The sequence below is a fragment of the Phalacrocorax aristotelis genome, chromosome 5 (genome assembly GCF_949628215.1).
Source record: "Phalacrocorax aristotelis chromosome 5, bGulAri2.1, whole genome shotgun sequence".
Lineage (NCBI taxonomy): Eukaryota > Metazoa > Chordata > Aves > Suliformes > Phalacrocoracidae > Phalacrocorax > Phalacrocorax aristotelis.
In genome coordinates, this window is record NC_134280.1 from 66852305 (window position 1) to 66874560 (window position 22256).

A 22256-nucleotide genomic window follows, 5' to 3' on the forward strand; every position below is an offset into this window, starting at 1 on the left:
CAGAGACAGGGAATCTACAGATTAAGCTACAGAGCGCAGCTTTGTCACCGAACACGAGGGGTTGAACGGGGATCTCCTTTTCCTTTGTAACTACAACTTAAACAGTGTTCCCCTACTAAAAGGATTGCGATAAAACGCTATATAATGAAAGGGCAATTAAGTCACAATGTTAAGTGAAAGAAGTCATAATTTGATAATGATCCTCTAATTTCGGCAAGATAAGACACTAATCACTTACGGAAATCAAATTTGCACTGGTAATGCAGTGACTGGACCATGCTGAAGCAATTCAGAGACATTCATTAACTCTGCTTCCATATGCCACCAAATTGCAGCATGTTTCTAACAGAGACGCTCGGAGGACATCACGTTACCTCCTGTTCGATGTCTGCCATGCCACCCGGTATTAGGAAAGGCACATTCCGGATTCACAAATCTTACTTATTTGATGGGTTTCCAGCCAGACAAGTGCTTGTGGCTGGCAATCCAAAGGAAACCAGGTGCTTGCTGAAGCCAACCACCAGCACTGAACTTGATACAATTAGGTGTGAGGATCAATTAAGAGAAATTCAGATTCTACCCACTGGCCTGCCGCTGCCTTAGCTGCACCAGAGCGACGGCAGCTATACATACTATATGTTACCCAGCCCATGTGAAAACCTATGGACCGGTAGCTACTGCCCACCTTGCTCGGAGCAAAGTGTCTCTGCACAAACAAGGCAGAGCTTCCCCCACCAAATACAGACGTGGGCAGCTCAGGTCCTACCAGGAGCAGATACTCTCCACCTGGAGGGCTACCCACACCAATCACCTCTCACACATTGCAACCAGCTCCCCCCAAACTTGCCGCTATTCAGAATTTGATGATGCTCAAAGAAAGGTTCAATTCTTTTTTTTTTTTTTTTTTTTATGTTACAGCATTGCCTATGCCCAAAATAAATGTTGTCCATAAAAATACAGGGGATTTTTTTTTTTCCTCATTGAAAGAATGATCTGTGGGTATCTACAATAATTCTAACTGATAACCAATAGCTACTTAATTCCCTTGCGACTAATCTGAGGACGCTGAAAAAAATGAGGTCTTGCTTGGTTTTGTTCACACCACCAGGTGGCAATAGCAGCCCAGCTAACCCGTCCGACAGCAAGCCTGCTGTAGGAACTGCTCATACGCTTTTTCTTTTCACTCAGCCCTATCCTAAGCTTTTTTTATTTGCCAGTAGATAAATTCAGTGTCAGACTAACCATGTATAATACAAAGAACGCCCACAGCTATGCCTATTTAATGAGAGAGTCCAAAGATTGGGTAAAACCTAAGTAGCTCTCAAGAATCCACCAACGATCACTTCCAACCTTGCAAATCCTGCTCTTTCTCACGGAAGGCAGAGCTGCCTCATGCAGGCTATCTGCCACATTCGCCTACCGCTGCAAATCCACCCCCTTTCAGGGAATTTCGGTTCAGGGAGGGAACGATGCAGCCCTGAATCACCCATTACCTGTAGTCCACTTATTTTCCGCTAGCACAGGGCACCATCGCTTCTGTTTTTGTTACTTCGTGGAACAGAAATACACCAGGCCTGTATTTGGACAGAAAGCTAAATCAAAAAGGGTGCTTATACTCCTCAGCTTTCAGTGAGTTTTCTGCATAAGTGGGTTAGGGCCTGATGGTCTTATTTTACCCGTTATTTTGTTTAAGTTTGACCAAGAGGCTGAGGTGGCTTGGTGTAGGGAAATTAATTCCCACTGCAAACACAAGTACAGTTGCAGGCACCACACTGGATTATGAGGCTGCAAGTCAAAAAGTGATCTGGGCTCCTCCAGTATCCCAGGACCACAGCTTCTAAACTTCTCGGGCTGTTTAATAAACAAATCTGTGGGTGGTTTGCTTTGGTTTTTTTTCTTTTGTTTTGGTTTCTTTTGGGGTGGTGGTGTTTGTGTTTTTTGTTTTAGTTTTTTTTTTTTTAAACTGAGTTGTAGGAAGAATATATTCCTAGGTAAATTCATATCCAAAGTTACATCTCTGATCTGACCTCACCAGTATCCCATTTAGAATTACAATAAGGTAGGCAAAAATCAGAGTCATTGATCTACACCTGCTTTTCAGGCTTACTTCCAGGCTGACCCCATGCCGAATGACTTCACACTACCAGTAACTCCCAACTCCAGCACCACAAAGATCAGCAGTGCACTCTTTCCCTTGCAGTCGCGCTTCTGGCCTGCATGGATGAACTCACTGACCGGACCAAAAGACATTTCATACAATCCTAAAGCAGACCCTGAATAATTTGCAGTGTAACCATTTGTTCTCTGTTAAGATTTTTCTGCTAAGTGAGCTGGATTAACACCCACATCTCTTTCTGCACCAACTATGGATCCTCACTAGAGGTTAGCAATCATTCCTGAGCTGAATTAGAGAAAGTGTTTTAACAAAACATGAGCCAATTTAAAATTATCATTTAATATCTGACCTACGCAATCTCTCTCCTGTGCGTTGTTTCACCTACAAGGTATTAACCAATATAGATGCATATGGCAAACCATAAAACCCTGCCAGTTCTGTCCAGCACAGAGATCTAGATCATACCTTGGTCCCCCTCTGGAAGCAACAGCTACCTGAAGCCTCCCAATTTTTCCAGCAGAAGCCCATGCTCTACTCTGACTTTCCCTGCTATGGCGATGCACTAGGAAGCAGAAGGGAAGCACCCAGCTCATGTGCAGCTTCTTAAGGCTCATTAGCAACAGCAGCCAGTTCCCCCCCAGCTTAATCAGGAAGGGCTGAGTTAAATGACTGGGAGGGGACGAGAAGCAGCCAGCTGCAAAATGTTAAGGCACATCCACTAACTGGGGGAGGGCTTGAAGCATTAACACTTTTGAAAAAGTCTTATCCCAAGACTGGGAAAGGAAATGTGACTGAAGACAACAGAAGGCGGAGGAAGAAAAGGAATCATATTTTCTTGGCTTCCACCCATCACTGTAGACTTCTAAAACTGAGCGCATTCATCCTTAGGGTGCAAAGGATTTATCTATGCAGCAGTAAAGCCACCAGAAAGATTATGTGCTGGCAGGCAAAACCCATTGCCACCTTCTCGTCAGAGGAACAGCTGTTCAAATGCAAGTCATGCACCAGGACTTCTTGTCCTGAGTTACTCTAGTCTTTAAAACCAGTTCCCATATTGTCTGCAACTTTATTCATAAAGCTAAATTATTACTTTAACTGCAAAATATATTCTAGCTCCTTCAGAATTTAAAACAAATCAGAATATGAAATTACCCACTGACTCCAGCTGCGACATGCTTGTTATTTCACACTTTCACCCCCACTCATTGGAAATTCAGTTGCAATATGACAACTTGACAATTGGTTTTAATCAAAACTAATACATGGAGGGTTTTTCCCCTCTCGTATATCCCACAAGCACCAAAACCGATGTTGTGTAGAGTGGCAGAAAGCGAGTCAAATACCTCCTGAAGGTACTCCAAAGCACCACACATCTGAGCGACAGGTGTCAAGCTCTGGAAAACAAAACCAGATACCAAGAAATCCAAAACATACTTTAATCTGAACTATTCTTCTGGGCGTTCAAGCCTCAGGCCTAATACTGCGGCTATTCACAGCATCCACTAGTACCTCTGTGCCATTTCTAAGCCAGAGGATAAACATTTTCCTTTCAGTCTCTCAAATGGAAGCGATGCAATGCGGTAGAACCGGCCAGACCTCCACAAGAAAAGACCACATAGGTAGGTTTTTTGCTCTGTGTTCAAGCTGGTAAGATTTGCAAAGCTAAAAGCAAAGTCAACCTGCTGCACACAGCAATACGGTAGCTCTAGTTCTCTAGAAACGAAGCTATTTTTAAACTGCAGTAGCAATGTGAACTGCATAAATTAGCATAATTCCAGCCCTCACAGATAGTTCTCAGCTGACCATGCTACATGCTATGAATTAACACCCTGCAGATTCCTTGCTTCTGCTAATGTGGTCAATCATGCAATTCATGGGGCTTAAAACCCCCTTTTTCAGTCCTCCAAAATCTCAACGGCCTTTTTTACATTCTTTTCCTTTTCACGGCAGCACTATCAAAGGCTTGGGTTTCATTACAAACCTCACAAGGTCTTCATGTGAAACTGGTGGTTATGTGGCTTCGTAATTGCAGGACATCCTACTATTTTCTCCGCTAGTGATTTTCTCCTTGTGGGCAGATGGCAAGGAAGCAGAGTGCAGATGGTAACCCACAGCCCACAAACTCCTCATTATAATTTGAAATAGTGTATACAGCTCTTTGATTCTTATCTTCTCTTTAAATTATTTTCAGCATTAAAGGGTAGATTGTTGTTTTCAGAAGACACAGCCAAAAGTAATGGTGTCTGTTTATAGTTGAGAACCTTCTCCTAACAAAGACGTAATGATGTGCCTTGTATCTTCACAAGTTTTATTAAAATCCATAAATCATTAGTGGAAAGGATTTTACATCAAGTATCTCTTGCTTTGATTCCAGTATTACCTTAAGGGAAAAAAAAAACCCAATGATAAGGAAAAAGCAGATCATACTGAAGCACGAAGGCTTGAGAGTCACGCTGCTATTTAAGGTAATTTCATGGCTCCAGGTATCGCTTTACCTGAGCTGCTTGGAATTATAATGGATTTATCTCTGCAGAACACCTGTGAGATAAGAAAGTTGCTGTTGACAAACTGCAGCAGGCAATAATGAGGTGACTCAGGTGACCAGTCTGAAGCTACACTGATGGCCTTGGGTCTTCAGGGCTCACACGCTCACCACTGCATCCTCCCTGCCCTTTAAGGACCGAAACCCTTCCTGGCAGGGAGGCACAGCTCAAACTGAAGGTGCCATAAAAACTAGTCTTATCGTTCTTTCAAGCTTTTTCACAGCACGTCCAGTCTGGTGGAACTGGCTTTCCTAACCTTTTGACCAGTTGGAAAAGTCCTAAAAACAGCAAGTTAAAAATATCTGCGGTGGAAAATAGTAAGGAATGAAATAGCATTAGAGGTCAAGCCTGGATCCCTGAAAAGTTTGTATTAACCAATGGAAAAGTATTAAAAGAAACAAATTTATCCCTTAGTTATAAATAGAAAACAAATAATACTTAAAACACCCAAGTGATATGGTTGGTGAGGACTTACTAACTCGCAGTCAGCTCTCATACACAGCGTAAATGAAAAGTTGACTAATTTGCTCCCGTTCCAGAACCCTAGAGTCAGACTTGAAAACCACAAATAGCATTATTTTTTTAAAGTTTTGACCTGGTCCCCGACAACCAGTTACTAAGCCGCACTATTTTACCTCAGCTATAATGGCACCTTCTAAACTGTCACAAAACGGTTTCTGTTTAAAGGATGGATATATGTTGCTTAACTAAACTCACTGCCTTTAGAAGTAACCATGAGCAAGCCTTTTCCTCAAACGGCTGAAATTATTTCCACGTTATACATCAAAAACATTCAGGGGTTCAACTGAGTTGTAGTATACATACACTACAACAGAAATAATTTGATTCCGTAATACAGGGCTATCATCTTCCACAGCATGCAGGCATGCTAATGATCTTACACATGGACAACATGAGATGAAATAATGAAGTATTTCATCACTGAGGGCAATTTATCTTGTCTACATTTATGGAAGAAGATTATAGGATGTCATCTTCTTAGTGGCTTCCCTTTCACAACAAAGACAACGATAATCAGTTTTCATTAGGGAAGACTTGTCCTTTCTGTTGTACCAACGTGACATTCATACCGTATACACCAAATACAGCCCTGATGGCAATTGAATAACTACGTGGTATCTTCTAACACAAAGGTTTAAAAAGCGTAATAGAAATGCTTAAGCTTCAGATGCAATATTGAAGGATTTATGGGTGTCAAAAGAACCTGACAGATATGTTTTCTCTCTAGCTTAATGACTTGTGCTTGAAACTAGTAAGGGTCTTCAGAACTGACCATTTGAAACTACTCTTCCCTGAGAAACCTCAGCTCAAGTCGTGACTTGAGAGAAATAAACAATTTCCAGCTCCATTGTAACTGCCTTAAGACAGCCGTGACTTCGTAAAGTCTTGTTTTCATCGCACAATATCTCGCAGTTTGTCCAAAGGCACATTCAGAGTTCTTCAGCACAAGAGGCTCATCGCCTATGGAAAGGCAAGAGAATTTTGGCAGAGGATGAAATCCTGTGCCAGCATTTCTGACGCAGTAAGAGTGACTCTATCACACATCTGTTCCTCTGCGAGAAGCTGAATCTGCCTGAGACAAGGTCAATTTTGAGAAGGGTTGGTATTAAAAGATTATGCTCCCTCCATCCTCTCACTGAGGCTGTGCTAATTATTTCAGGGGAGCAAAAGGATTCTTTGATCCTCCAACTCTTCTGTCCCTCACAAGGTGACTCTGGCTGCCGGCACAGCACCAAGAGGAACAGCACGGCACGTCCTAATTCCGTAATTGTGGAATTAGCCATTTTCAACCTTGAAATTTAACCCTAAGAAATTGAGTATGCAGTAATCCATGTAATCCAGGCCTCTACACCTGTCCCTCTTCCAACTAATCTCGCCATCCTTCATCATGTCACATCTTAATTCAGAGCCCTATCTGCTAAGGTCAGTGTAAGTGGATGCTCAGGAAGTTGCAACAAGCATTTGTCACATGGCAGGACCATTTTCTTCCTTTGTGAACTCTGTGAGATACAGAAATTTCAACAGAGAGCAAAGCCCTTCTCCAGCAATGCGTAGACAATCTCTACAAATGTTCTGGGAAGCAGCGAAGAGACAGAATAAATAAATAAATAAAAGTAGCGTAGCCCCGGATAATGCGATCTGCTGGTATTAAGTTTTCTCCTGAAGGAGTTAAGCATATACCAGCTGCTCTACATTAAACCGAGCTGGCATTTTAAATCATGCAAATTAGCCGAGCTACCATCCATTTCAGCCCAGCATTTAAAAGCATTGCTATAAATGATGCAAAGTACTGGCCAAACCAAGCCCTGCCATTTCAGCTGCTGTCAGAGAAGAAAGGAGGAGGGAGGGTAACGGCACCGAGCGATGCTGCAGCTATTCACAAGATGGTTTACAAGAGACTCCTTCCACCACAGGCACTGTTCATATGTCCAAAATGTGCACACATGCACAGAAAGCCCAAGGCTTTTATTTTTTGAAAATCCATTTATATAAGCTGCTAAGAACCACTGCAAAGTTATCTAAAATTAAATGATTTGCCAGTGGAACACTGAACTTTCAAATCTCTCTTTGCCTAATGCTGCATAATAAACACTGAGTGGATCTGATGGGCCATCGGCTCAGAAATGCTGACACAGCAGCCGAGGGTGGCATCGGTCCCCACCATAATGTCTCACACCAACGGACATTTCTCAGGCTGTGAAGACAGCAGATAAAAATTTGTGTTTGTTCAATGCAAACCCCTCTTCTGCTGAATCTCAGAGAGCTCAGGCAGCAATAAAAAGGACTAAATCTTATGTAGTTCACGTTGTGGTGGCCAACAGATTAAGTTTCAGCGCAAATCTGAACCTGTGTATAAGAGAGTGAAGAATCTGTTCCTAAGTAGTCTAGGAGCTTTGTCAACTGTTTTTTTGATTCCAGGTTCTTTCATATGCCTCTTTTCCCCCCTTTTATTTTCCTTCTTTCTTTTTTTCTCCCTTTTCAAGTGCCTACTGTGGCAAGTAACCTGATCAACGAGGGGAAGCTGGAGTTGATTCCTGTGTTAAAACTAAGATAGAGCCACCTCGCTATCCAACCTGATAAACCAAACCACCGGTGGGTATGACCCACGGGCATTACATCCCAGTGCCCAATACTGCACATGCACCACAACTCCATACACTTCCAACACGGTTGGTCTTCCAAGTCTCACCACCGTAATGCCTTTAAGCCAAAATACACCCACAAGAGGAACATCTTCTCCAGGATCCCAAAAGCAACCTGTGGCAGAGGCAGCTGAAAGCCCATCGCAGGACCCTCGCTGACCCCCAACACCCAAGGCTTGGAGAGCTGGTGGCAAGGACATGACACAGCAGCCAGGCCCAGCTCCCCTCACCTTGCAGGCCCTTTGGTACCTGCTCCTCCATCCAAAGGCAGCCGCACACAGGGCTGGCTGGGTTCCCTTCATGGCCTGGGGTGCCCAGAGAGTCTGGGGTCTCTCTGTGCTTTCCTCTGCTGCAGGCATCTACTACAGCTTGGCCAGTGGATCCCCAGAGGCAAACATCTCGCAGAGAGGCACTGAACCTCCAAATCTGTCCCAATATTCACAGTGTTTCCCACTGCCTGGGGGCACTGTGAGGAGTGACCACAGGGAAAGGAGGAAATCCTGGGTAAGTCTCACTTGCAGAAGGTGCTTCCATTATTAAAGTATGTGACATTTTCATTCACAAACAGATCCTCTTCCAAATATTTCTGCTCTGTACGGCAACTAGATTTCCATTCAGTGGTTTGGAATCTTAAGTATTAAATCCTCAAAACAAATCACTCCATGTGGCCCAAACCCTACCAGGTAAAAGGCCAAAAGGCTAAGTGTTACAGGCGACCGAAAGGAAAATTTCCAGTGCTGCAGGGAGGGAAGTTTGTATCTGACTGCTTGGAAACGGGATCCTAGGCAACCGCTGCTCTTCCCTCTTGAAAAGCAGAAGTGGTTTTGTTTTGTAAATTAAAGCAGATTCATTAGAATTCCCCTGGCACGGTCGTGTAGGGATAAATAGGACTCTGCTGCCTCCTCTTTCCAGCTCCATGCTAGAGGACAGGCACCTTTTTGCCTGCTTTCCTTGGCGGTGCTTGTTTGGCACATTACCTGGAGGATCAGACCCCTGGGTGCTCCAGAGCCCATCTCAGAGGAGTAAGATGTAGCAATGCTCCTTCCCAAAATAATCCGTCCCAGTTAAGCCACGGACAAGTTTGGAATATGGATGGCTGTCCTGAGAAGCAGACTGACCCACGATTATCGAGCAAAAAACAGAGAAGCCCGTTCCTAAGCTATTGCTTCAAATGGCCTACGCACATTTGATCTTGAAACACACGTGACATTTTAAAAATTCTTTCTGAAGACTTAAATATCCATAAGACTCTCTAAAATGAAGAATAATTTATAACAGAATCAAATTTGTCTTACCAGAACAATCCATTATTGTTTCCACCAGCTATATTCAACGTTGCACACTGATCTTTGTGGGTGCAAATGTGTCCTCTGCATCTGTTCCAGGTCTTTAACCTCCAACACACATGTACAAATACTGTTCTCACATCACATTTCTCTAGTAAAATACAACTTTGAATCATGTTACGTTGGCTAAGGACGATTTCTGACTCCAAAAAACACGACATGAACCTTTGTGTCTGCTTGACCTCACATTACTATGCCTGATAGTTGCCTATCTGCCAGAGAAGGCAAATTTGCTAGACCCCTTGCACAAGTTGATTAGAAATTTACTTCCCGGTAATTAATGTCATAATCTGAGAAACAACTAAAATAGATATGACGTGGAAAGACAGCTGTTGCAGTCTTTTAAAAATACTTGTACAAATCGAGTGTTTAGCTTATCAGTACTAAAGTTACCTGTCGTTTCTAACAGTGGACATGGTTCAAGTGGGCATGGCTGAAGAAAAAGCAATCCGCTTCTAAAGATTTGTTTCAAGATATACAGGTGTAACAAAGTCTCAGTATCCATGTTCACCGTAAAATGTCAGCACACAAGCTAGATCAACAACATGAAATCCTACCAGGGTATTAATTTTGTTCTACCAATGAGCAAGTACATGGAATTAATAGATGGCAGAGAAATAACATCTGGGCAGCACTTTCAGTAGATGATAGGTGATCCTATCAGGGAAGATTCACCTCATTAAGTGAAACAAAAAGATATTACTACAACAGTCTTTACAACTGAGAATGTCTCCCAGTTGTCCAAATGGCAGAGCATTCAAATGGATTATGAGGAGGCTCAGACTCTAGGAAATATTACAGACCCCCACATCTTGTGGCAATGAGACTACCGTATTCAATATCCCATTAGTTTGAAGAACAGCCTCCAAAGAGCTCTGTCAGAGACTTAAAACACACTGCAAAGTGCTGAATACAAAACCAATTACAATTCTAGACTATCATACACCTTTTCCTCTTCTCCCAAAAACAAAGCACGGGTATCCTCAGCCAGCCATCTTGGAGGTTTTCTTCCTATGCAACTCTGAAAAAAGTAGTTGCCCGTTAGCAAAAAGGCCTTGTCGGCTCTTACAGCATTATTAGGGAGAGGAAGAGGAACATGGAAAGGATTGAGAAAGTTAGTTGGGTCCTTTCATTTGAAGAAAGCCTGACCAAATCAACAAGATCCCAGCACTGAGAACAGGTACTTCTGCAGCTGTGTAAGTCAGCCAGCCTGTCAAGCGTTGGGTTTTCTGTTTGCATTTTGTTTTGTTTATATAACATGAGAAAGCCTGGCTGTGTATAATTAGATAACTTCCTTGTCAGGCAGGTGAAACAAACATCTCTGGGTTTCTCCAAGAAGGCTTTACAGCCCAGTCCCCTGTCCCTCCGGGACCATCGTGCCTAAGAACCTGTCCTTCCCCCACTCACGGCATGGAGGGAGCAGCAAGTCAAGTACCTTGGCCTCCACTCCTGTGAGCTCCCACAGCTTGAAGGAAGGACTAAGAGTATTTAGTACTTTTATGAATAGACCAACTTCCACTTTCAGAGAAAACACCAATGAAACTATCAACTTATTGCCCAAGAATTCATGTCTCAGAGACCTGACCATGTTTTCTTGTGAAGCATAGCACTATTGCTACCAAACCAATACCTGCCAATCCCTAGTTTCTAAGTTTTCTTTCTTGCTTGTGTAAAATTAAACCTCAATGCCTGCTATTGAAGAATAGCCCACGGACCCTCTTTACAGCTGCTAGTTCCTCCAATACAGCCTTGCTATGGTCTGCTACCTGCAGGCAGTCCTGAGGCCTACACCATGAACATTAATTCACCACTACACACTTTTGGATTATACCATGGTGGTCATTACGTAAAGGACAAGACAGAAGAAATGGACCAATATCAGTGACAGGACAGGAAAAATAAGGCAATTTAGGACTCCTTCCAGCTATGAGAGAGAGAATATGGCAACTTCTAGCCGTAACTGTAGAGGAAATAACCCCCACAAGCTGAGAATAGGGGAAGGACTTAAGGAAATATTCAAGACAAGCGATGAACACAGGGTAAAATTTAAGAAGAGGCCATGGGAGTAACAAGACGTTGTCAAAATATGATGATATTAGAGTCCAAAACTGAACATGCATAGGGGCAAAAGTCCTGGTAAAATTGTAGTTTGAAATCCAGAAGTTAGATATTTTTTCCTTTCATGTATTGTTTTCCCACACACTGCTTCCAATTCTAAAATAACCCCAAAGTAAAATGAAAAGTAATCCAAGGATAACACACCTAAAAATATTTTTGAGAGGAAAAAAAAGGTGGACTCAAAGTAACATTTCAGATGTCAGCCTACTTTAAAATAAGAAGTGACCTGTTTTCTCAATTATTTATTTTGATAAATGGTTTATTTGTTTTAAGTTTTAGCAGTTATTTCCATGCCTATGCTTCACAAAACTGAAGAAACTGAGAATGTTTCCACAAACTATTTCAGAAAGAACAATTTACAGATAAAATTAGAGGCATACAAGTGCCAAGTTTTTGACTGAATTCTTGGTGAATGGAAAACCCGCAGCTTCCTGTTACAAAATGTACCAACAGTTCATGTCTAATAATACACATTAAACCTGACCATTTATATACTTCAGATATAGAAGTTTCTAAAAATAATAGTCAAGAAGAGTATATTTAGCCAGGTAAACTTCTCAGGAGAATGAATCTGAGTTTGGCTGAGATTCTATAGTTTGCTGCAAGGGAAAAATAAATGAATGGGTTAAATTTTAAGACCACTCTCCTGATTTATACCAGAACGCAAGTAAAAAGTTTAGCCCCAAAGTTTAAATGAGCGGAAAGGATTGGAGAAAAAAATGGAAGGATGTGCTTTCTGTCCTTCCATTAAAGGCCCAGGTATCACTTTATTCAAAACGGTATCTTCTTAAACAGCACTTATAATATTCATTCCATGTTGCAAGCTTGCAGAGTTCCAATCAAATCGTTATTGATTTAAAACCCTCCTTAAGTTCTTCCACTTTGGGAGGATAAAGGGAGTTGTAGGCTAAAAGCATTAAAATACTCTAGAAATTAAACAGATTTAAATCTAGTGATGAGATAACCTGGAAACTGGAATTACAGAGTAGACAATGTTTCTCAAAGGACTCTTGAAAGGAAATCAAAAATAGCCAAAACCAGCCCTAAATTTCCAAAACCAAGAACTGAATCCACCCTTCCTATCTCAATAAAATAAAGGCTTTCTTTTCTGATGCCCTCTGACAAGACAAAAAGAGCACAGGTGGTGGTGGTGGTCTCACAATTTTCTTTCTTTTTGGTACTTGTCAGGTACTTGAAACTTAGGAAAGGTTCATGTTTTGTTTACCAGACCCCTTCGTTATAATTTTTTTTTCTTTGCCAGGACTTTTTAAAAGCAGTATCTGTTGTTCTCCTCTACTAATATGCTTGTATCTCTCTGCATGTCTGGGAGATTCCTTTAGGATACGTTTGATATTTCACACTGCCTGATTTTTGATAGGAGTATTTTGCAGAAGACTAGAGAATATTGCTTTATGATGAGCTCCATAAAGCATGCCAATATGCATCCTCAGTAAGTTTGCAGATGACATCAAATTGGGTGGGTGTGTTGATCTGCTCGAGGGCAGAAAGGCTCTGCAGAGGGATCTGGACAGGCTGGATCATAGGGCCAAGGCCAATTGTACGAGGTTTAACAAGGCCAAGTGCCGGGTCCTGCACTTGGGTCACACCAGTCCCAGGCAATGCTACAGGCTTGGGGCAGAGGGGCTGGGAAGTGCCCGGCGGAGAAGGCCCTGGGGGTGCTGGCTGACAGCCGGCTGGGCATGAGCCAGCAGTGCCCGGGTGGCCAAGGAGGCCAACAGCACCCGGGCTTGTGTCAGCACTGGGGTGGCCAGCAGGAGCAGGGCAGGGATGGTGCCCTGAAGGAGCTGGGGGTGTTTAGCCTGGAGAAGAGGAGGCTGAGAGGAGACCTTATCGCTCTCTGCAACTACCTGAGAGGAGGTTGTAGTGAGGTGGGTGTTGGTCTCTTCTCCCAGGTAAGAAGTGAGAGGAAATGGCCTGAAGTTGCACCACGGGAGGAAATATTACTTTACTGGAAGGGTTGTCAGGCATTGGAACAGGCTGCCCTGAGAGGTGGTTGAGTCACCATCCCTGGAGGCATTTAAAATGTGTATAGACGTGGTGCTTAGGGACATGGTTGAGTGGCAGACTTGGCAGTGTTCAGTCTACAGTTGGACTCGATGATTTTAAAGGACTTTTCCAACCTAAATGATTCCATGATTCTATCAGCTGGTGGTTGGATAGGTAGAAAGACTTAATGCTTCTCTGTTGAAGAGTGTGCACTGAAGAAAGAATTTTATGGAGTAAGCTAGCAGTTTCAAGGACGGAGGGAGAACACATGGACACCATATGCATAAGCATTTTGAACTGATTAACAAGTAGCAGCAAATGAGAAAGATAATATAATAGTCAGGGGACTAGCTAGTAATTTTCTATAGCGCTACAGACTTTATGACCTTGGGTAAGTCTCTTTGTGCCTTAGACATTAATTTATAAAACAAGAACAATATCCCTACCTCTAAGGAGTGCTCTTAGGTTAAGAATATTAAAATTTGGAAGCCCCTTAGATATTACCTATTATCAGAGACCAGAGAAATAGCATAAAAATTAAAATAAATTGGATGCAGGAAAAAAGGTCATATTAAATGAGTGTTTCAAATAACTAACCATGGGCAGTACAAGCTTGAGTGAATTTAACAGCAGCATTATTAACTCAACAACATCCCATCTTGAATATCCAATTCTTGGAAATCGCAGCCTGGACAATTCAACAGTGAAGGCACTGAACTCGGGAAGGAACATTACACGATGACCGAATGCTCTTTTATTCAAGAACTGTCACAAACTGAAATGAGATCAAAAAACATTTTCACTCTTTATCCAGTATAATTAATAAGTGAATGGAAGTTTGAATTCCAAGTGACCCTTTGCACACTCTAAAAGAAAACCCAATGATGAAAGAACCTCCTGTGTTTATAGTGCCATCTCACATCTTTTGTTCAAATGCAGGGCACTAAAACGAAGTAGCTTTTTATATTAAAAGACAGATCACTGAAAGCTCCATGTTAATAATCACAATAAAAAAACTCACGATTTGTTTTCTATCTGGTAACATTTCATTTGGAACAACCTCCTAACAAATTACTATTCACCCATATATACCTGTAAACATATTATCAAAACCATTGCAATCATAAATAGAAGAGGAATTTGGCTACTTAATTGCCTCAGATTGCTTACAGTGTGTCAAAAAAAATATAATCCATCAGAAAGCAAGATACAGCAATGGGTTTTTGGTAGGAATGTAGTTAAGTATGTAACTAAAATTACATAAGCAAGCTCATTAAAATTAATGCCAATTTAAAATTATTTTTGTATTATCTTTTTGATAGCCTGAAACTATAGTTTGACTTAGATTTTCCCAACTCTTCAGTAAAATGTCTCCTTTGTAGACATCCCAAATGTGACCTCATTTGGTTTCTTCCAACATTGCAAAATCTATTCTTCATGGTTATCAGTATTATTGGCCACATTTCTCATAATTTCTTCTATAATTAGCTAAGCAGTGGCAGCGAGACCCAATGTTATACCACTGAGGCAGCTCACATAATGGCACTGAGACCAGCTGATGTACATCTGACTTAAAATTGGGTCCAGATAAAGACTTGCTCAATTCCTATCCCTTCTGCAAGAAGGCTCTGTAGTAAAACTGTGAAGCCATAAAAATGGCTAATGCATGTAAGAAAGGAAGGCATAATTTCTCTGCAATATGCTTTATTAATCTTTCTCTCTATGAAGCTTCACATTAGCAAGACAGTGATATGGAGGTATAAACGACTTCTGATAAAGTTAATTAAAATATAGAAAAGTAATTACTAATATCTGAACTCCATGGCTTCATTTGGATTGCTAATGGCATGGGAACAGGCGTAGCGAGGCAGAGAAGGCTAGCCAATAGCCAGCCAACAGACTGCAAGTCACATGTGGCTCATGAAACAGTTGATGTGAGCCTAAATTTGAAGTGCAGAAAAATACTGGAGCAACTTATTAAGTAATCAATTTGTGAGCAGCTAGAGTACATCAAGGCAGCACACAACTGACTGAAAAACTCCCTGAATTTTTTTTCAGTAGCGTACTATCAACCATTAGCTATCCAATGGAATTTTTTTGCAGGGATCTGTAATGGAGCTCCTCCAGCAATCCCATTCCATACCATAGTCATTGACTTGGACTACAGAATGGCTAATGAGAAAAACCCAGGGACATTTCTAACCTCGATGGGTATCGCAAATGTTTTTGGAGTGTACCCCAGTTCAAGAAAACCCAGATGTAGATGATCTTCACAAATTAGGAAAGGACAACTACATCACCAGAAGAAAAATCTAGTGTAAGACTAGAAAATGGGGAGATCTCAAATGCCCCAGATGGTAGACGCCCCAGATCGTGGATGCCCTGCTCACCATGATCGTCACAAATTGGGAAAGCAATGTGAAGAAAAATATAGCTGAACAGGGTGGTTTTACTGCAGACAATAATATCTATCTAGTTTTGAACTGAATTCTTAAAACAAGGTCTAGGCAAACTGAAAAGAGTTCAGTAGATAGCACAAGGAGTTGTAAGAGTTCTAGAAATTCTGAGAGATAAGGCTAAAAGAATTAGGTTTGCCTAGCATAGAGGAAGAAAAGCGAGGGAGAACATGGTAACACCTAGTAAGCATCTGCCTTCCATGTCCACCAGGAGAGGATAAACTGCCTAACTTTCAGCAGACGAATACCGCAAAGACATTTGCAAAGAAATAACAAATCCCACCCCAACCCCTCCCAGCCAAACATTAAGGCCAGTTGTGGGTAATTGCTGAATACACATACTTTAAGACCAGGTTAAACAGATGCCTGTCAACTTGAAGTGTTTTAGTGGAAGGGTGGGACCAACGCCTTAGTAAGGTCCCAGTGCTTTTAGGACTGCTACAGTTACTTAAGATGCAAACAGTAATTATTTTTCAGGTTCTCCAGAGAATGAAAATCAAGAAGCTAAAGAATACAACATACCAGGAATAAACACAGTAATTAAATCCATCACCTCCTTCGGTGGCTTTCACAATAACACAGCAACAGACTATATTCCTGGAACGGTATCTTTCTTCTTGCACCCTGCATGAACAATTTTACCGTGCCCACGGACTTCTAATTGGCAATGGCTTCTGTCTTTAAAAAGTAATGCAAATTTAGTAGCCAAATACTTATTACTTTTTCAGAACAACTAATAAATACCATTTTGTGTATGAGAGGTAACTATCTTGTTATCTACTTGACGGAAGTTTCTCTGGTAACACAGTTAAATATTTCCAAAACAACGCTCTCTAAATACGGGTACAATTTATTGGCGGTGTTTTCAAATTAGACAAAATAAGCACCAGTGCAACAGTAGGATACTGTTGTGCACAACACAGGGAATTTAATATGGAAAAATGAATGGAGTGCGTATATCAGGAACAATAAAACAGGAATGATACTGCCGTGATTCATCGACTGCAGATTTCCGACTAGCATTTACAACGGGCTTGATGCTAAAACCCTCAGACCTTTCTTTGGAAAGCACCTCTGAACCACTCTGAAGAATGCTTTTTATAAATTGCACAGCATTTTAAACAACACACTGCCCTTATATGGCCTTAAGGCACAAAACTTCCAGTCACTGTAAAATCCAGCTTACACATGTAAAACCATATCAAGAAGAACAACCAAAATATTAAAAAAAAAAAGAAGAAAATATATAAAAATAAGTTTTCTCTGATACCACATTTCTCGAGTGGGACACCTTGATTTTCAGCTTTTTTTTTTTTTTGTTAAATGAGTACTTTAATGAAAACCATCTGCAGTGCCCATGTTCTCTGAAGAACCAGGCTCAAAATAGGTACCACCTGGCACCAAAAAAGCTCATGAACCTAGCACTGGTGGCTAGAAACATGGTAAAACAGCATTAGAACGTGGTCTGGTATCTTCACATTGTGACTTCTGCTCCATGCGCTAGACACAGCCTCTTCTCCAGAATAATCTAACTAAGCGCAGGGAAAAAGCTGCATAGAGATTCAAAGTGAAAGTATATATACACCATGATGAGAGAGAAAAATTCATATACACAAATACTTAAAGGTATGTAACCTATCTGCTTCATCCCTCCCACGATCTCTTTCCCTGTAAGCAGATGTCCTAAAGGTGAGGTCAAGTTGCTCTCGGTCCTTATCCTGTACACGCGACTGAATTTTGTGTTATACAGTGCAAAGAGGACCAACTTCAGCAGGATTAAGAGCGCCTCCCTAAAATACTCCCAGAACATCCTGTGGCTTGTTGATTATGAAACCCTCCAGAGATATGATAGGAATTTGAACTCCCTCGTGTTGAAATAGAAACCGAACTCAGATATCCCACCTTCTGAGTGAATGCTCTAACTGCTGAGCAGCTGTACAAAAGCAATGCTTCTCTGCCACTCATGTTGGAAGTCGCCTGATATCACCGTGGGTTTTGATGGAAATAGCTTACGCTTCTAACTCCAAGAGAGAGTTTGGGGCTGAAAATTCCAGGTCAAGCCTCAGCAAAGATTACAGCACAAGTTAAATAGATTCTGGTCATTTTTATTTCTCCTCCTCAGTTTTTGGTTCAAGCATCACAAGCTCTTTTTAATTCTCCCTCCACCCACACAGGAAGATACCATGTCCTTCCCTGTGGGCTGCAAACTCCATGTGGGGACCAAGGTCTACAAAAGACAGGCGTCAAAGCATTTGGTATCAGTCCTACTCGTGGATCTAAACTCTAAATGCCACAATAAGAACATAACTCCCCACCCTCGCAGGGGATGCCAGGTGCCTGCACAGTAAAATGGTGAGGGCCACATTGGTGCTTAAGATAAAATACCGAGAGAAGCAAGTGATCACCCTCATAGGGCTTGTCTATGATTCTTGAGATAGTCCTAGTGCAGTGTTTAAGACTAAACCTTACTAAGCTTATTATCAGAAAGCACTTCTATACCTGAATGTAGCTGAAGGTTTTCCAAGATAAAAATGCTTCAGCTGCTGCCATACCATCTGACAGCTGTCCATCCATCCGGTTCCTCCTCCCTTGGGAGGGAGGGATGGTAGAAAAAGAAAAGAACATTGCCCTTGATACAACTGTTCTGGAAACATCTCCCTTTAGATATAGGCTGACATTCCAAATTACTACCTTGAATGGCAAAAACCTGCGTGCTTATGCGGGCAGAGGGATCAAAGCTGGATCAATAAGAATAACAAAAAAGGTCTGTGTTTATTCAAGATAATGGATAGTAAAACAAGCCTCACTGCTTCACACCTTAAAAGGTGCTGGGCATCTGCTAAGACTGCTACCCAAATGAGGTTACTGAGAAAGACAAAGCTTAGGGTTTCTCCCACTGCTGAAGTTATTCAAAACTCAAAATTATCTGCAATTCCTTTGGCCAAAATCACTCCCTGTTTAAATACAAGAAGGTAGCATGAAGACCCTTTCATCATCAGGATATTAAAAAAATGGGGTTTGTTTCACATATGAATAAGGGTTAAAACCACCCTAGTATTCCCCTTCCTGCTGCAAACGGCTACCACTGGCAGGATCTCTCTGATTATAACCTATGATAAGACCAGAAAGTATTTATGAATAACAATCACTTTTGCAGGAATGTAAATTTCTATGCAGAAACCAAGGCGTGCCTGAGAGAAAGAACAGCACAGAATGAGATTTTGCTGAGATTTCATAATCACAAGGACAGATTCTAGTGCAAGGGAAAAAAAAAATAAGAGTACTTATTTCTCTCCCTTAAGAGCAAGATGTGCAGGTCAGTCTGTCTGCTGCCACCACCCTGCCACCAATACACGTCTGTCTCCTTTTCCTGCTCTCAGTCCCTCAGGAACTGCTACAGTTATATTCCTCTGGCCTGAGCAGCCCGATACGTCATCCCATCTACCAGCAACCAAAGTGCAGCAATATCCTAAAATTCAGGGCACGGGGCCAAACACGCCCAATCAGTAGTCGCACTTGTCTTAAGAGAGCAGGGTTACGAGGCCACAGATTTCAAAAGCTAGATGGTAGGGATGACCCATTATTCCTTGAGGAAGGAAAAGAGAAGAGAAAAGGTAAGTATCTGTCATCATTTCCATACGCCAGTACAACACTGTCGCCTTCTCCCGGGCTCAGGTATCCGTAGAAGCAGCTTGCAATGTATATGGCTGTTGCCAAAATACATCACACTGCTATACAGCAATCTCTATATAACGTTAATGAATTCTGCTTGCTGCAGCAGACCATCTGCTTTGCTCACACCGTCGCACGCTAACACATACTATCTGCTTACAGTGCTGTTGAGCACGCTGGGGCATCAGCAGTACGAGGCGATCCGAGCCGTCCTGAAAACGGCACTATGCCGACAAAAATTAAACGAGCTGAAGAACGTACATTGCTCTTCCCTATACAGGAAGCAGCATATATAAAAACACGTTACAAAACTGAAACATATTGAAGGGAAATCTAGAAGATGCATATTGATCATGTGCTGCGTCTATGAGATCGTGCACGTAGAGCATTAAAACAGACAATTCCACTTGACTATTTGTTTCCTGCATAATCTATTTAATTTAGCTGTACTGAGAATGACACGCATAATGTAATTTAGCATCATGCACTGCCTCCCATTCACTCCCCACACAACTACAAATACAAACCGTTCACACAGCTAACACTCCGGTACAGTACATGACCAAACACAAAACACATTCATGACACCCAGCAAGCTTTCCCCAACCCAGGCACCCAACCCAGCCATTACAATTAGCACCCACAGAAAGAACACAAAGAGCACACCCCATAAACAGCATCTCTACCATCTCCCTTCCACAAACCCCCCCGAGTTCAAGCAAAGGCACTAGAGGAGGGAACACAGGCAAACAGCACGCACCGCACCATCCCTCACCACCCCACCATCAGCTCTACCATGCTGACAGAATTACAAAGCCATCCTCGGTAACACATGCCACTATGCGGAATATAAAACATCCCACCACTGCAGACAGATGTCATTGCACACACACGCATACCTCCCTTCTCTCACTGCTGTTCGCGCCACTATCTACCTCAGAAAACCCGCTGCACACATTCAATACAGAAATAAATTCCCGCATACACCTCCCCAGCGTTCGGTGCCTTCTAACCTGTGTGTCAAATCCATTTTCTACTGAGCTACTCTTCCTTGGTGGGAGTCCATCTCCTGTGTTTTCTTGTCCATTAGGAGATTTGAGAGGAATCTGGCTGGAATATAATGGCTTCGTCACCTCCACCTTGTTCCCAAACTTCAGGTAACAGGGCTGTGGGATGGTCCTGGCTGTTGGGACATGCAGGATTGGAGCAGCGCTGTGTACGGGTTTAGGTAGTCCCGATTTCATTTTGGAGGCTACCAGGATGGCTGGCATTTTCTCTTTCTGCTTTCCTAACACGTTTCTGTCAGCAGCAGCAACAGCAGAGACAGCAGGCAGAGAGAGAGAAAAGGACACGTTGGGGAAGCTGCTCTACACTAAAGCAGCCTGGTTTACTGCAGGGATCTCCAAAACCAGCTTAGAATTTAAAACCAATAATAAAAAGAAGGAAAAAAACAAAAGGCAAGAGAAAAAGAAAAACACAACCCCAAGCCACTTTCAGCCTCAAAATATCTCTCAGCTTTATGCCAGCCTTCCACCTGTTTCCTCTAATTTTATTTTCAGTTCTTCACCACTGTCCTCCTTCCTATTTCTGCGGTTATTTAACTCGCTCCTTCCTTCCTCTGGCTGACTCCTGTAATTTTCTTCCCTGGAAATAGGAGACTTTCACTCCATTATCTTGTCACCGCATCTCCAAACTGAGGCAGCCTTTTGGAATAAAAAAAATAAAAAAGGAACCTGCTGCTGCATATGCTTCCCCTTCCGTCTGCACTAGAGAGCAGGCGAGCAAGCGAGCAGGATTTCCAGCTTAAGATGTCTTTCTTCAGTCTTAGCCAAGAAGCAGATGTAGCTCAGTGTGTTAATGACTGATGCCCTTGGATACGAGCCTTAGAGAATCAAGCTTCTTAAGCCTTAATAGCTGTGAACAGGATGACGATGCTGGAGGAGGAGGAGAAATGTCCACTGACAGCAATTGTAAATAAAAATATGCCAGCGGCCACAAAATTTCCTGGCTCCCCCAGTGCTGGTGATGAAAACCTGGAGGAAAATAAAATAAAATAAAATAAAAGGTCATTCAGCTGTCAGACGGAAAGGGAAAGCGGCCGCCAGCTCATCTTCCCCTCCCGCAGTGGAGCGGGCTCCCGCCCGGCGCTGCTCAGCGCATCCTCCCGGGCTGCTGCCGCGGGGGGACCGGGGGGGACCCGGGAGGGACCGGGGGGGACCGGGGGGGCCGGGGGCGGCGGCTGCCCGGCCGGCACGGTGCAGGCAGGGCGGCCCCCGGCTTGGCCCTGCCTGCTGGTAGCAGGAACAAAACAAAACGAAAAAAAAAAACCCACCAAAAAACAAACCCTCTTTCTGCAGGGGGAGGAGTGGCGTCGCGTCCTGCGGCGGGCAGGGGGCTCGGCGGGGGATGCGCCGCCCCGGGGCTCCGGGGGAGGAGGAGGAGGAGGAGGAGGAGAGATGCTCTCGGGGCGGCACGGAGGGAGTTTCGTACCGGTTTCTTTTTGAAATTTAAAAAAAAAAAAAAAAAAAAAAAAAAAAAGAAGCCAAACCACGCTTTCAAATAAAAACACCTGGAGATGACTCATTGTTCGTTGCTATTCGGGAAACCTCCCGCTGCCAGCATCAACAGGAATTTGAATAAGCACAGTGAGTAATCCAGCCCTATTATAGCAACACTTGGCACTTTGCTTTTAGGAGTCTGTCCTTCGGTGTCGCAGGTTCCTCCCCATGCTGCTCTGCAGATACCGAGGTCCGTCCCAGCCGCCAGATCCCTCGCTCCTGCTCAGCACGACACATTTCAGAGCTGCACAAATCCCTTTACAGGCCAGGAGCACC

General features: G+C 42.7%; 1 protein-coding gene across 3 annotated transcripts in view; it reads right to left on the reverse strand.

Annotated features, from left to right (window-relative positions):
• The window catches only part of NAV2 (neuron navigator 2), a 233064-nt gene extending 211516 nt beyond the window's left edge, over positions 1-21548 (reverse strand). For 2 of the 3 annotated variants that reach the window (XM_075094971.1, XM_075094973.1), the window contains exon 1: positions 20436-21548. In XM_075094971.1, the coding sequence (XP_074951072.1) occupies positions 20436-20693 (258 nt within the window). In that variant the 5' untranslated portion in view covers positions 20694-21548. The remainder of the gene's footprint in view (positions 1-20435) is intronic. The other variant, XM_075094974.1, reaches the window with a different exon arrangement.
• Positions 21549-22256: the final 708 nt, after the last annotated feature.